Source organism: Spinacia oleracea, chromosome 4, assembly GCF_020520425.1.
Source record: "Spinacia oleracea cultivar Varoflay chromosome 4, BTI_SOV_V1, whole genome shotgun sequence".
NCBI classification, from domain to species: Eukaryota; Viridiplantae; Streptophyta; class Magnoliopsida; order Caryophyllales; family Amaranthaceae; genus Spinacia; species Spinacia oleracea.
Genome location: NC_079490.1, coordinates 172,539,328 through 172,555,469, shown reverse-complemented (window position 1 = coordinate 172,555,469; position 16,142 = coordinate 172,539,328). Strand labels below are relative to the sequence as shown.

Below are 16,142 nucleotides of genomic sequence, written 5' to 3'. Positions count from 1 at the left end.
AGGAAAAAAAAATAAAAGCCACCTTAAATAATCTGATTGGTTAGGATCAAGTAATTTTTGCTGGATCATATTATGAGATCTATGGAAGAAGATCTACTAAAGACCTGTTTACCACTTTCTTCCCGGATCTTTCCTGCAACTTTATGATAATACATTATTTATTTACTCCGTATATAAATGTCAAATAGCTTAGTTGATAATACCGAATATTATTTACATTATTATTTGAATTTCCAAGTATATACTGAAAAATAGATGAGATTATACTCCAATTCGTATGGATTAATTTATAAACACTAAATAGCCTTATTATTAAAAGAAAGCCTTTTCAGTTCCTTTATCTTGTTTTGAGAAAAAACAAACAGACCCACCTCACAAATTTTCAATTTTCAGGGGAAAAGAGAAATAAAAACGTAATAAAGGTACAACCTTGATTATTCCATGATTAAAAATGGAAGATTTTTGACACCCTATTAATAAAAAAAAATCATTTTTTTTGGCCCCCAATATTTTCCTTTGTTTATTCCTCAAGAACATGAGCTAGGAACTTACCTTGAAAGATCTTCCTTTTTGCCCTTATGTTGATCATCTTAAGCTAGGAACCCAATAAATCAATCTCCTCTCTTTGTTACTTTTTGTTGACTCCAACGAAAATTTTGAGGTAATACCCTTTTCCTTTCTTTCTCTCTCTTCCATTTTAATCTTGTTCATCTAGATCTAGATTACATTTCTTGCAATTTATTTGATTAATTTACTCATATGGGTTTGTGATTTATTGTTTGTTTGAAGATTTGATTGTTGTTCTATGTGGGATTTATTGGTTTATTTTTGGGAAAATATGATGATGATTTTGTCGTTGTTAATGTTGTATTCTGATTTTGTGTTTCATTTGTTGGTCAGTGCAATATTGATTGATTGATTGGATGAGAAACTTTGGTTTGGATTGTGAAAGAGTTGAATTGGTTGGGTGGAATTGAGGTTGTTTCATGGGCAATACATGCCGGGGATCTTTTGGGGCAAGATTTCATCAAGGTGGAACCCAACCTGAGGATCATTCTACCGTAACTTCGAATTCGAATTCGAATTCAAATTCAAATTCAAATTCAAATACCAATAGCTCTCATACTACCAAGAGAAACGATTCCGATTACTCTGATTATTCTCCCAATAGTTTGAGAAACCAGCAACTTGTTAATCAGGAATTTGCTCAAGATAACCCTAAGAAAGATCATAATCCTGTGGTGGTTGTCCCCATGGCAAAAGATAATAATACTGTGAGGAAGCAAAGTGATAATCAAGCTTACTATGTTTTGGGTCATAAGACTGCCAACATTCGTGATCTTTACACGCTTGGCCGTAAATTGGGGCAAGGCCAATTTGGGACCACTTATCTTAGTACCGAGATTTCCACGGGGATCGAATATGCTTGTAAATCGATATCGAAAAGGAAGTTAATATCTAAGGAGGATGTGGAAGATGTGAGGAGAGAGATTCAGATAATGCATCATCTGGCTGGTCACAAGAATATTGTGACTATAAAAGGTGCTTATGAGGATCCTTTATATGTGCACATTGTGATGGAACTTTGTTCTGGGGGTGAGTTGTTTGACCGCATCATTCAAAGGGGGCATTACAGTGAGAGAAAAGCTGCTGAATTGACTAAGATCATTGTTGGGGTTGTTGAAGCATGTCACTCATTAGGGGTGATGCACAGAGATCTCAAGCCTGAGAATTTCTTGTTGGTTAACAAGGATGATGATTTCTCTCTCAAAGCTATTGACTTTGGGCTTTCTGTCTTCTTTAAACCAGGTACCCATACAAGCTCTTCTTTTTTCGCTTCTGGATTTCTTTTTTAAACATCAATGTTAAAGCTTTACTGACAAGCATTGGCATGGCTTACTGTCATCTTGTTGTCATTTATTGAGATCATGGGTTTGTCATTGTATGTAGTTATGATGTCTGGCATTGAGTATTCATAGCAGAATTATTTTATTATCTTTCCCAAATGATTTGTTACATCATTGTTGAAGTCCAAGAGTTCTCACTTTAATTCTGTAGGTACATTTAACATTGTATTTTTTGACGGGACATTTAACATTAATTATGCCTCCATATGATAACATGTAGTAATGTTAGCGAAGCTGAAAGTAGTCAGCATACAATTTTCAAAGACTAAGTGAAGGTGGCTGGCTTTTTCAGGTCAGGTCTTTACAGATGTGGTTGGAAGCCCTTACTATGTTGCACCTGAGGTTCTTTTGAAAAATTATGGTTTTGAGGCAGATGTGTGGACTGCTGGAGTTATTCTGTACATATTACTCAGTGGTGTACCACCATTTTGGGCTGGTATGTAAGGTTTCATTTTTTTAGTTTAATAATTAATTGTGGATGTATTCCTCATCTTTCAAATGTTATGATGTTAATTTATTTTTGCTTTTGCTGTTTCTCAGAAACACAGCAGGGAATCTTTGATGCAGTTTTGAAGGGTCATATTGATTTTGACTCAGATCCTTGGCCCCTAATATCAGATAGTGCAAAGGATCTGATCAGAAAGATGCTGTGTTCGAATCCTCAAGAACGTTTAACTGCTCACCAAGTCTTATGTGAGCCTGTACTCACTCTTTGATTATCTGCTTACTTTATCTGTTCCAAAACTTTTTCTCCCGTGTTATGTTTGGTGGACGTTGTTTTAATTAAATAACTACCCTATTTAGGTCATCCTTGGATTTGTGAAAGTGGGGTCGCACCAGATAGAGCATTGGATCCAGCTGTAATTTCTCGGCTCAAACACTTCTCTGCAATGAACAAGCTGAAGAAAATGGCTTTGAGGGTATGTTTAACATACGCATTTGACTTCCCTTGTTTGTCCAGCGTTTTGTACAAATATAAATGCTTTTTCTACAGTGCTAATAGGTCACATGTTATGGCTGATGGGAGGGGGTATGAATATGATGCCCCTAGTGTAGAAGAGTGTCTTAGTCCCTAAGGTATTTAAAGTAACTACAAGTAAGAGTGCTTTATAATTACGTAGTAGCTGTACTATATTGACAGGGGATGCTCTCTAGCCTTTTCATAAAGTTTCTCATCATTGCGTTTATGACTTGTGAGAGGTCATGACGGGAAGTCGGCAGCATCAGCAGGTCATGATCTAATAAAATTCTCAATGTAGGTTTAGGGTGTTGGGGAGGTACTTGGAACTGGCATATGTTAACCTGTCCAAGCTGTCTTTACAAGCTCTGGGTATGACCGTGTTTACTAATGGAAAAAACAAGCAGAATTTCATTTGGCTATGAAGGAAGAACTAGAAGAAGTCAAATTAGACTACAGTAAAAGGCATTCCCTTTTTGATGTGTTTACTTTATGTGTCACTAAGCTTCAATCCTTTTAACATATTTTTTTATTAGGTATGATTACTTCTTCCACAATTGACCCCCTTTTTCATTGTTATCTGCTTTCGGTAAAGGTTAAACTTCTTTTCACTTGTGGTTTTTCAAGCTGTACTCTTTTCACTTGTGGTTTTTCAAGCTGTACTTTCCCTTTTTTTTTTTTTTTTTTCCTCCCCCGTGGGTTGTTTCAAAAGAATATTTCTGCTTGGTCAATTTTGCTTATAGTTGGACCTCTCCAGACCTAATAGTTCCTCCATCCTCATCTTTTACTTCCTCCTCCTCGCCTTGTTCTTCTCCCCCAATGTTATTGCTCTTCTGTTTTTGTGCACATATTATGAGTGCATGTTTCTAGATATAACGAATCAGGCAATAATCTTTCAGGTTTAATTTGGCAGGTGATAGCTGAAAGTTTGTCAGAGGAAGAAATTGCTGGATTGAAAGAAATGTTTATGTCAATGGATACTGATAATAGTGGTGCCATCACATTCGAGGAGCTCAAAGCTGGCTTGAAAAGATATGGTTCCAACCTTAAAGATATAGAGATACGTGATCTTATGGAAGCGGTAATAAATCTAGCTTTTGTGAAGTCTTTTTTTTCCCTTGTTTTTTACAATCTATCAACTGTTCTTGTGTTTGTTGGACCTTCTTGTTTGTTGCTGTTTGATATTTTACTTTCCTTCTCTTAGGCTGCTGCATTAAATTGCCATTAGTATGTCATGAATTTTGTTCTGTAATTGTTTAATTCCTTTCTTATTCGGCATGTATGTTGTCTTTTTTGGTAGAAGGCAGGTGCACATTGGTAACATTTTGCTATTCAGCTAGCAAACTTGTCTGTATTCTGATAACCTCCTTTTTGCTAGTCGTTACTTAACTGGAAGACAAGTTGAAGTAGGGATATTGTAGGTAAACACTGCTTATTGTAATACTGTTGTTGGTAAATATGCTGGGTTGAACAGTTAAGACTAGAGTCGAGTGTCTTATTTGATTACTTTACGGGAAGGGTAGAGTTCTCAGCTTAGATTCTGAAACTAATGGTAATATTTTATTACTCTACTTCTTATGTTAATTAATTTTGTGGATTCCTAGTTCCCAAAGCATGTGCTCCTTTTACATTTGATTTGATCGCATACCGTAGTGTAATACTCCGTAGTGTATAATTAACAAAAGTATTGTTTTCAATGACTGTCTAATTTAGGTGTTATCATGAATTGTCTTCTTCTTTGTTTGTTTAACTTGGGGGACAGTGAGGGAAGGCAGGTTCTTAAATCTTACAGATTAACAAGGGCTGGCTATGGGTACGAGCCGAGCCGAACCCTAACATGTCTCGGCGGCTTGGGCTTTTAATTTTACAGAGTCTGAATTGGAACTCAGACTCGAACGGCCTCGGACTTAAAAATCAAGTTCAAGCTTGTTTTAATAAGAATAACTCGATAAAACATGTACATACTAAAATAACACTCTTAAGGTAATGTTGTTGTTAATTGATACTAGAATAGTATTCGACTTGGGCAAGTCGTTTTTAATATTCTCAAATTGAATTGAAAATTTAGGCACTGATACTGTGAAATCACTTTCTTCAATAAATAAATCTTCTCTTTGGACGTGATACTCATCCATATGAAGGTACATGCTAGTATGCTGCATTCCTCTGAAGCATGTTATATTTTTGCAGGCTGATATTGACAACAGTGGTACAATAGATTACGGGGAATTTATAGCTGCAACAATTCATCTGAACAAGCTTGAGCGTGAGGAACATCTAGTTGCAGCCTTTCAGTACTTTGACAAGGATGGAAGTGGATCTATCACCATTGATGAGATCCAGCAGGCCTGTCAAGAACAGGGCCTTAGTGATCTTTATCTTGAAGATGTTATCAAGGAAGTTGATCAAAATAACGTAAGCACTTACTCTCTATCTTATCACATCCAACACCTTATCATTTCTTGTCAAGAACAGTATCTCTTAGTTTTACTTTTATATTAATCAGTCTTTATTTATTGACTTGCATTACAGGATGGCACAATTGATTATGGTGAGTTTGTTGCAATGATGAGAAAAGGTGATGGCGGGATTGGAAGAAGGACTATGCGTATGAGCATGAGAGAATAAGAGATGCTTCTGGATCTCACTAGCCTCTCACTCTAGTTTTTTCAAGGTACCGGCTTTTCCTTTCCTCTTAATTTCTCGTAAATTTGGTAGCTCATCAGTCATCAGCAGTCAAGTCAGTGGATCCTGTTCAATGGGGATTCTTTTTACTAAAACTGGTTTTTACTAATTTAAAACTTGATCTTGGTAATTAAAAATATCAACTTGATTGCTACCTACCCTTGTTTGTGGTGTGATGCTGATAGCATATAGTGGGATTTACAGGTTTGTACAGCAATGGATGATAAAGCCAAGAGATGTAGGTTCTTCCTCGACTCACAACTTGATTTTACGGGTGTTTATTGTAAAGGTTGCGTGGTTAAGCACCATAGTGAAAAAAGTTACAAGTTCCCTGCTGACTGGTCTGAAATGGTTTCGTATTTAAGATGATAGTATTTATGTTTGGAAGAACAAGGTCGGGTCAATCAACTCGGCAAGCTGGGAAGTCTATGCTCATTCTGTACCTTTTTAAATTATTGGGTTCTACTTGAGAACAAAGATAATTTATTCAAGCGGCAGCTGCTGGCGATGTCATTTTAGAAAGTGCTGTTGTATGTTGTTAATCCTCTGTATCGTGAATGGAAAATAGAATCGTTGTTTGAGTTTTGCTCTGTAATTTTGTTTTGTTCTGTTTTGATCTGTATCAATGTTAATTAACGCGTTGCTTTACACCTGATAACTTGCTCATCTTGTGTATTTTATAGTCAGTAGACAGCAGAAGACATTGTGTTGTAACGAAATAGTAAACAGGTTTTTGAAAGACAGTAGTGTTTAGTTTTTTATATCAGAAAAACAAAAACAGTCACATAACATAAAACATTCAGAACATACCAGAAATTAGAAAAATTAAACCCAGGTGAAAGAGAACAATGCTTACAAATAAGCGATATCCCTTAAATACAAGGGCAACCCTTAAAGTCTGTGTAGGCGAGTGGATGCTTCAACCTACTCTAACCCTCATCTTAAAAACGGCCTCGATCAAGGTTATCAAAATCATGATTCTACTTTGAATCGGTAAGGCTCTTAAAATCGAATCGTAGAATCTTACGATTCTACGAACAATTGTAATTAAGATTTTATTCTCAAAATTCATTTAAAATGCTTATATATTAGGTGAAAAATATAATAATTGAAATATATAGTTGTTTAATAGCTAATTAAGCAATAATTGTCAATATTTATCTATTAATAACTTTCTCAACATGATTTGAATTCACAGGTTTCTCGTTAGTCAAGAAAAAACAGTAGAATCGTGTAGAATTGTAAATCGAATCGTAGGCCATATATGAATCGCGATTTTAATAACCATGGCCTCGATCACCATGACTGCGAAGAAGGCGGGGGGACTAGCAGAGCAATGCCTAGCACCACCCAGAAGAGCAAACCTCATTTTCCCCTTCTTATTTGTTTCCATTCCACTCCCTTTTCAACATTCATACCGAACACCCCCTTAGAAGAAAGAGATGCTTAACATTTTTCACATGAAACTTGGTTAAAACTACTAAAAGTAATGAGAATCAAAGAGTTAATATATGAATTCACCAATCAACTTTTAACATTAATCAAGATTCAAGAGCAAGGAAATAAAACCATACATAGAAGAAAGTATAAAAGATAAATAAAATATGATCCTTACATAACAATAACAAGTAGCAAACATACTGAAATGAATTAATTAACAAACATACTAACTCTTGATTAATTTATAGTAAAATGATCGATCAAATGGAGATGAAACCTTCATGGATGAGAAGAGCAAAGACGAGGACGAGGAAGCCAATGGCAATACAGTTGCTAGAAGAGAAAGCTGTTTGTGAGTATGCTGAGAATGTTATTGCTACTCCTACTAATCCTACTGCTAAAGCTTTCGCGCTTTGGTTCATCTTTTTCCTTCTTTTTCTTGATGAATTTTATTTCGGATTTTGTTTTTGGTTGATTTGTTTCAATGAGAAAGAAGAAGAAAAGAATGAGAGAGATTTGGTTTTTTGTTTTATGTTTTATGTTTTGAGATCATGTATGGCAAGTTTCAAGTTTCAAGTTAAAAAGTCAACGGTTTGTTAAGATTGGTGGATCTGGATTCAGTTGACTAGTTTTTGTATTAATTGTACTTAGTCAGTTTTAGTAAAGTATTGTGTTTTGCAACTCTTTGCGCATCTAAAATGACAATATATGTGTCTCAAGTGGAGCTCAAAGAGGAGGAACAAATAAAGACTTGTATTTTAAAGGGAGGCCACAATTAGTTAAGTATTTGATTGATTCGATTTCGAATACTATGTACAAGTTGATAAAACCAATCAACTTTAGCATTGGAATGGGTTATTTACAAGTATGCATATGTTAAGATCTGACTCGTGTAAGTGTCAAACATTGATTTTTTTTTATTTTTTTTTTTTAAAGAAAAGAAAAGAGAGAGGAATCACTTAATAAAGCTATGGGGTTACTCATCTTATTGTTACTCCCTCCGTCCCGGAATACTCGATCCAGTTTGACCGGCACAGAGTTTAAGGGACTTGAATTGACTTATTTAATTTAATAGGTAGTAGTTGATAGTGGGGTATTATTTTAATGTAGTTAGTGGGAAATGTGTAAAGGGGTGGGGTTAGGGGAGAGTATGGTTGAATTTTTAATTATTTTTTGTATGGAGAAGGGGTAGGTGGGTTAATAGGGGTGGAGTGAGAAATAATATAATATTGTTAGAATATTTCCATTTTTAGAAACAGGTCAAGTATTAAGGGACGGCCCGATAAGGAAAACAGGTCAAGTATTCCGGGACGGAGGGAGTATATGGTTATAAGGTGTAACCTCTTATAGTCTTGTGAAGTGGACTCTTTCTCCTCTTAAATTAATAGGTACGGCCCATGCCTATATATATGGGTTTTGAGTCTTTTGCCTCTATTATTCCTAGTCCTAGTTAAGATTCAGAATCTTTCATGAGGATTTTTTTTTCATGAATTGCAAAAATATTGATATTCTTAAAAGTATTTAATAATGCAAGTATGTATTGTATAGTTTAAAACAATAAAAAGCTAAGTGCAGGCCTTGGAATGTGGCTATTTGTTCCTCAAAGGGGTTATAAAATTGAGGATTTTGCAGCTAAAATATATACTTGGTAGTTGGTAGTATATTAACAAAACTGAACGCTCTTTTGGCATGCTTGAAAGAACAGAAGCATATATTCGACGATTCATGTGCGGTATGCCGAATTCAATTCATAGCTGTAGTCTGATGCCCTACTGTTATTTCCTGCAAAAATGAGTGAACCAAATAGTTGTTAGCAGCTTATCTTGGTCAACCAGCAATTGTCAAAAACAGACTTGTTATACAGATACCTTCAACTTGCCATCACTTGAGAAAATGCATCTTGATGAAATAGCAAATCCAGGATCTAGTAACCATCCTACCTCACCACAAGTTTCATCTTTCCCACTTTCCTTAACCGAGCACCATAGTTTTCGCGGCAACAGTATTAGATCATGCTCGTTTCTGACAACTTTCTGTGTACCTCTTCCTGTAAGTTCTTGCAAAGGTTTCTGCACAATTTAAATGAAACAAAGTTGACAGTAAGAAAACATGATTCTGTACTTGAAACAAATAAGATGAGAACTCACATTTTGAGAACTCTGGTAGCTAACAACAGCATCTTGACTCTGCCATACACCTGTAACATCAGAAGCATTCAAAACAGGTGTAGTCGCGAATCCAGAATCGCGTATAGCACAACCACCCAACTGATCTCCATTTCTGAATGGTCCATACCATAGCTCACAGAACACTTTCACTTTCTGCAGTTTCACCATTGAACCTTCAATACGGAGTGTCTGAATCACCCTAACTCTTGACTCCTTATCGCGAGGGTCAATCAAACAATGCTCCAACTCCAACACTTTGTAAACTTCATTCTCAAAAACTGACCAAAGTGCTACATAACAACCAGTGTTCTGAAACGCAAAGGCTAAGATACTAGTATTATTGCTGTTTTCTATGATTCTCTCATCACTGCTATGTACTGTTGCTGCATCGGCCTCACAGCCTACTGTAGGAAGTAGTTTTACAGACCTGTAGGAAAGTCGTAAGCTTTTTGGGTCGGCTAATGTAGGACATTGAGTTTGCCAATCAAAGACCTCAACTTCCCATTCTCTATATGCTTCTGGAACTACTGATTCAGGAAGTTCAATTGGTTTTCCTTCAGTTGTGAAATCTGCTCCAAACCCATCCCACTCCCCCGAAACTCTGTCAGCGAATTCTGTCCAACCTTGAAACAACTCAAACAACCTTATTGCATCAGTTTTTCTTCATTATCAGTAAACCATAATACTTCAGAAAATGGGTTAAAACATGCAACATAATGCTCAATTTTGTATATAAATTGTACTACTATAACTCACTAGTCAATATGCATAAATGCCAATATGTGGCCTTAGCAAGTTTAAACAGGTAACTTGAAGTCTATGTTACTTGAACTCTTCATTTGACACATTTTTATATTAACCAAATAACCAACATAAACCCAACAAGGACATACTCCAAATTCAATACTAAATAAAACAGTAAAAACATTAAGACTAGTAAAAGAACATACTGGAGTTGGGAGAAGATAGAGTGAAACTGCTGCTTTGTTGTTGATCAAGCTCAACCTGCGGCGGGATGATTTTAGCAACTGAACAAACAGTGAGTTTATTGGTAGGATGCAGGGGTAATTTAGAGGTGAAAGGTAAAAGAGGGTAATTCTTGATTAATGATGAATTACAAAAGGATGTCAGATTTTTCCTGTTTTGTGAGATTACAAAGTGATAAGCAGATGATGAAGCCATTTTTTTTTTTAAGGAAAGCTCTTTATCTTTTTTTGTGTATTATCTTGAACTCAGGGATGTTGAGTTGTGAGGATAGTCTGCAAGTAGTTAGAAGTTATGGGGGATCAAAACAGTCCTCTTGTGTGGAATATTCTTGCCTCTTGGCCACAAAACACTGCCCACTTTCCCTTTCCTTGGTCTTATTTGAACCTCTTGTTTTTTTTCCGGAGTGTCCTAAAATAATACTTCCTCTTCTTTCAAACATTAATATTTTCCATTACGGATAAGAAAATTATAAAAAGTTGATATTTAAAAAATATTTATTGAGACGAATCTAATAAGACCTCACATGACTATATTTTTTCTTATATATAAATAACAAAACGAGAACATAGGAAGTACATAGGACACCCATTCTCTTTTGATTGTTTATTTTTCTTTTTTTTTATAAGGAAAGAAAAACAAGATTAAACTCAATTATTGGGGAGGGTCAACCTAACTCATCTCTACGGAAGACGAGGAAAAGTGAGGAGTCAAAAGACGAAAATCAAATCTACATAGAAATAAAAGAGCTACAATTCCTCTTACCGTCATAAATTTGCCGCTTAATTAGCTCCCCTTAAATAGTGGTTGAACGTAACAAAATCAAAATTAGATAAGTCCTTTCCTCGCATATTCAATTAAACATTAGATTTTCCACGTATCCTGCAACTGACAAATAATAGTACTCCCTCCGTTTTAATAAAAAAAAAAATACAATTTGAGCAACATGTAGTTTTAAGGAGGAGAATTTATTAAAAATAAGATGGGACATTGAGTTATTATTTATTGTAAGTAATTGACAGTGGGTGAATTATTTATTGAAGTAAAAAGAGAATGTCGGTGGTGATCACAAGAGGGAGTGAAAGATTAATAATAATCGAAAGGAGGGACCATGACATGTCAAAAATAGAAAGTGTATCTTTTAATTAAATACGGCCGATTATAAAAAAATGTATCTTTTAATTAAATACAGAGGGAATATATTGATATTTTTAATAAAAAGCATATTGATATTTCAAATCTAATTCATGTATGGATGAAGTGAATTAAAAATTGTTGCGTCGTGGATGAAATAAATCAAGTAAGGTTGTTCTGGTATGGATTAGGAAAGGTTGGAGAGGTCCTCTGTATCGGCTGGTACTTACAAAAAGGTGTTACCAGCCTGTTGGTATATCACACCCAATCATCCTTACAGTAGGTCGACAACCCATCCACGCCCATGCATCGCATTCTCCAAATCCCGAACCTAATCAGGCCGGCCAACGTGCAGTCCACCAAGACTTCTCTTCCACTTTCTCAAACAAGATATATACATATACCGAATACATAAACAAGGGAGTGGAATAATATTTCTATCAATGTGGGACAACTAATTTTCACTATTTTCTTTGATTTTTTTCAAAAAGAATTTCCAATGAGAACAACCTTACCGGACTAACACTTCTTGGTTCTTGCGGGTAAATTTGCCTAATACACAAGTCAGTCCCTTGAAAATAGGAGAAAGTATAAGGAAATACTCACCCCCCATAATCTCAGTTAATAGGGATTAAACACATAACCTCAGTGTTATAAGGTGAAAGTTGAATCACTTGGGTGAAACTTGTATCAACTACACCGACAAGTACAGTACTTGGTAGTTGGTGGTCCTGTTCGGCAAAATTAGCGGTAGCGGGTAGCGGTTAGCGGTTGAGTAGCGGGTAGCGGTTAAAGTAGCGAGTAGCGGTGAATAGTAGCGGGTAACGGTTAGCTGTCAAAGTAGCGGTAACTAATATGAGTGTTCGGTAAAAGTAGCGGTTGATATTATAAAAATAAAAATAAACGCAAGAATATTATTTAAAACTTTATTATAAATTTGTCAAACGCTACCCGCTACCTTAAACGCTACTAATTTTAACGTTTGACAAAAGCTACCCAACCGCTACCTCAACCGCTAACCGCTACCTAAATCGCTACTTTACCAAACACTTACAAATTTTACAAGTAGCGTCTTGACTAGGTCAAAACGCTACCCGCTACCTCAAACGCTACCGCCGAACTAGGTATGGAAATCTACATGGAGCCTGCAACGGCTGCACTTGTAGATACTTTTGGATTTGTAGGGTAATATAACTGCCTTCATGGGCCTAGCAGCCCAAGTTAAGCAGACACTAGAGGCCCAAGTCTTAATAATGGATTAAAATAGAATTATGTGCTTGTTTATTTGCCCTTCAAAAGTTTAAAAAAATCACGGAACTTTACAAATAAGCTAATTGTTTGGTTGACAACAAATAAAGAAAATAGGAAATTTTCAATTCCCACAAAACAAAGAAAATTACTCCCTCCGTTCCGGAATACTTGACCTGTTTTCCTTATCGGGCCGTCCCTTAATACTTGACCTGTTTCTAAAAATGGAAATATTCTAACAATATTATATTATTTCTCACTCCACCCCTATTAACCCACCTACCCCCTACTTCATACAAAAAATAATTAAAAATTCAACCCCTACTCTCCCAAACCTCACCTCTTAACCCACCTCCCACTGAGGTTGTCTACATCGCTGGTAACCAGCGAAATAAGGACTCCATACCCACTTTAAAAAATTAAAAAAATTAGAAACATGGCCCACCTTTAAATAAATGTGTAAAAGTGTTGTTAACTTGTTATATACTGTCATTTCTAATATGAGTATTGTCATTGTTGTATATATACTATCATTGTTGTATTAAAATACTGTCACAATCACCCAAAAAAAGGAAATTATGTATACAACTGTAATGAAATATAAAAATTAAAGAGACCACTCAAATGAATGGATAAAAGTGTTGCATATTAAATGAATGGGCAAAAGTATGTATACAAGTGTTATATAAGTATTGTCATTGTTTGCATAAATACTGTCATTGTTGTATTAAAATACTGTCATTGTTGCCCATATGTAGTACTTTGTTTGACTTTTCAACTCATAAGATGAAATAACCATTTTACCCCGGGTATAGGGTAATTGTGCCGCTGGTTACCAGCGATGTAGCCTCCCTTACCTCCCACTAACTACATTAAAATTATACCCCACTATCAACTACTACCTATTAAATTAAATAAGTCAATTCAAGTCCCTTAAACTCTGTGCCGGTCAAACCGGATCGAGTATTCCGGGACGGAGGGAATAATGACCTATTTCCCTAAAGGTCGTTCAAAAATCAAAATTCTCATGCATTACAAGTTCCTTTGTTTTAACCAAAACATGTTAAGCATACTCCTATGAATTTGATGTGGGAAGTAACTTCCCTATGAATTTAATTCTCATGTTAACCTAATCAACATGTTTCATGCTAGAAACTTGAGGAGTTGGGTTTTCTCCTATCCTTTCATTTGACCTTGTATACTCTTTGAAAGGGGTTCTTTTCATTTGATTCAAGAACATAGTAGGCACTTCCCATGCACATTTTCTCTAGGAAAGATTCACTTTTAGTGCATGTTTGGTATGTATTTAAGAATGAAAATGGATTGGAAATATTTAAGAAGGAGAAATGCTAATGTTAAACGTTACTATTATTTGTTATTTGTATACCCAAGAAAAGAAATCTCTTGTAACAAATTAGGGAATGAGGAGGGTAACATTTTGTTACCACAAGGTCAGGAATGGTAACAAATTGGTAGTAATGGTTACCCTTCAAAAATGGAATGTGGTATCCATTTCCTTTTTTTTTGAATTAAAATTAATTCATTAATAAAAAGTCATACGACATCTACAAAAGAAATCGAAATCTATCAAATACATAATAAATCGAATCAAATAAAACTCGTTTTCTGCAAAACTACGATCATCGCGCATCGAACATCTTGTATACCCTCTAACACATCATTGTTTGATACAACCTTCAACGAGGGGGTCTTTTGATCTGTTGTAATTTTGATATTGAATTAAATCAGATTCAATTGATTGTAGATGTAGAACTGACATCTGCTGCGACACCGCACAAATCTTCATCACTGAATCAATTTCTCCTGCGAAATTAAATAATATTCTCCCTCATACACCAGAAATTTAGGATCCTCTAACCTAAGAAAATTCTCCCTAAAAGGAGAAGAAAAACCCTGTCTTTCGAGGGAGAACAATTCCTCGCACAAGGAGGAAGTATTATTAAAACCCTAAAAATCAAACAAAATTAGGAAAAGAACAACAAAATAAAAAGATCGGGGCTTTCCACTGATAAAATTGATGGAAGCCCCTTCGAAATTCACTAATGGAGGCTAGGGTTTGAGAGAGGGAGAAGAGGGAGAGAGCGAGCGGCAGAGACCCTTTGTACCTTTTATTACTGGTATCCATTTCTCATACCAAATAATAGGTAATGGAATTAGTTTGCATAGGGGTATTATGTCTTATGGAAAATTCTGGGTTACCTTTTACTGGCTGTTGGCTTTTTCTAACCCAAACTCATACCTTCGTTCTTTTGCAGACTCGTTTTTATGTGTTATTGGACTTGAGATGGTTCTGCTATGGCATATTCATTTCGGGTCTCCAATTCGTGCTGAGAGAATTATTAAAACTTATGCTACGCCTTGTATTTACATTCAATTTGGGCTTTCAGTCCCCTTTTTTATTCCTAACATGTATAAGGCCTCTAAACCCATAAGGGTTCTCCTCTTTTTGAATATGGTTTTCATTTTTGTGAATCGGAGTTTTAACTCCGCTATTGAATCGCCTAAGGAGCTTGCTCCTTATCGGAACCGGATTTTAAAATCCGCCTTGTTATGTGTTTCTTTTTGCATCAGCTCTTTTTGTAATTTTAAACCCCCTTGGGTGATGCTTTATCACTTGAATTTACAGAATCAGGTACCTTCTCTTAGAGAGGTCGTCTGGAAACGTTTAAACCAAACAACTGCAAAGAATAATAAATGAAAGTTTGTGCTTGGAATATTCGTGGTGGTAAACGAGATCATGCAATATCGGAACTTATGAACCTTAAACAACAGGAAAAACCAGATGTATGCTTCATTTTAGAAACTCTAACGAATAATATTAATAGTCAAGCAATCGTTAAAGCAACCCGTTTTCAACATCATCTTATTATTGACCCCATTAACCATTGTGGGGGTATTTGGATCCTATGGAATAACGATAATATTAAAGTCTTTAGTTCAACTATCACAGATAGATGTGCCCACCTCACTATCCTTTTTAAACCAACAAACACCACCATTTTGGTTTCCGGAGTTTATTGCCCAGCAAAGGAGGAGGATAAATCCCCATTTTGGGATGAACTCCTTTCATTCTATACTAATAATTCAATGCCTTGGCTCCTTATCGGGGATTTTAATGAACTCCTTTCTCCGGAAGATAAACTTGGGGGAAATCCTATCCAATTTCATCAGTGTAAACGATTGCCTTCCTTCCTTACAAGTACAAATGCCTTAGATATTCCTTGTCTTCAAAGGGCTTTCTCCTGGAAGTCAAACCAAGACAATTTGCTCTTAGAACGCATTGATCGCGCCGTTTCGGATGCACAGTTCTCTAATCTCTTTCCCAAAAGCATTGTTAAATATGGAATCTTCTCTGTATCGGACCATGCTCCTGTTATTTTTGATTCAAACTACGGTACTTCGATCTCAAATCCTCTTTTCCGTTTCAACAATATGTGGACCCTCGACCAAGATTCCCATAAAATCATTCGCAAGGAATGGAATAAACGTAGAGAAGGGTCTCGTTTTTTCAGGATCCGTGACAAACTCTCTGCTATCAAAATTAGCCTACGAGAATGGGCCAAAGTCAAATATGGAAACAATATTGCTAAGCTACAA

The 16,142-nt window shown here is 35.8% G+C and overlaps 2 protein-coding genes across 3 annotated transcripts in view; one reads left to right on the top strand and one right to left on the bottom strand.

The window, feature by feature from the left end:
- The window catches only part of LOC110786646 (uncharacterized), a 42,291-nt gene extending 31,858 nt beyond the window's left edge, over nucleotides 1-10,433 (bottom strand). Inside the window, exons 1-4 of one of the 2 annotated variants that reach the window (XR_008932367.1) lie at nucleotides 10,109-10,433; nucleotides 9,138-9,781; nucleotides 8,859-9,059; nucleotides 8,627-8,772 (exon numbers count right to left, since the gene is read on the bottom strand). Coding sequence is in view for 1 of the 2 variants with exons in the window: in XM_021991208.2 (XP_021846900.1) it covers nucleotides 8,734-8,772; nucleotides 8,859-9,059; nucleotides 9,138-9,781; nucleotides 10,109-10,340 (1,116 nt within the window). In the remaining variant the exon portion in view is untranslated. Of the gene's footprint in view, nucleotides 1-8,492; nucleotides 8,773-8,858; nucleotides 9,060-9,137; nucleotides 9,782-10,108 lie in introns of those variants that run through there. The other variant, XM_021991208.2, reaches the window with a different exon arrangement.
- On the top strand, nucleotides 108-6,208 carry LOC110786647 (calcium-dependent protein kinase 26). The gene is made up of 9 exons (XM_021991210.2): nucleotides 108-661; nucleotides 901-1,809; nucleotides 2,200-2,343; nucleotides 2,448-2,600; nucleotides 2,712-2,827; nucleotides 3,779-3,946; nucleotides 5,056-5,280; nucleotides 5,398-5,539; nucleotides 5,755-6,208. The coding sequence occupies exons 2-8, from the start codon at nucleotides 987-989 to the stop codon at nucleotides 5,491-5,493; spliced, it is 1,725 nt and encodes a 574-aa protein (XP_021846902.1). The 5' UTR covers nucleotides 108-661; nucleotides 901-986; the 3' UTR covers nucleotides 5,494-5,539; nucleotides 5,755-6,208.
- Nucleotides 10,434-16,142: the final 5,709 nt, after the last annotated feature.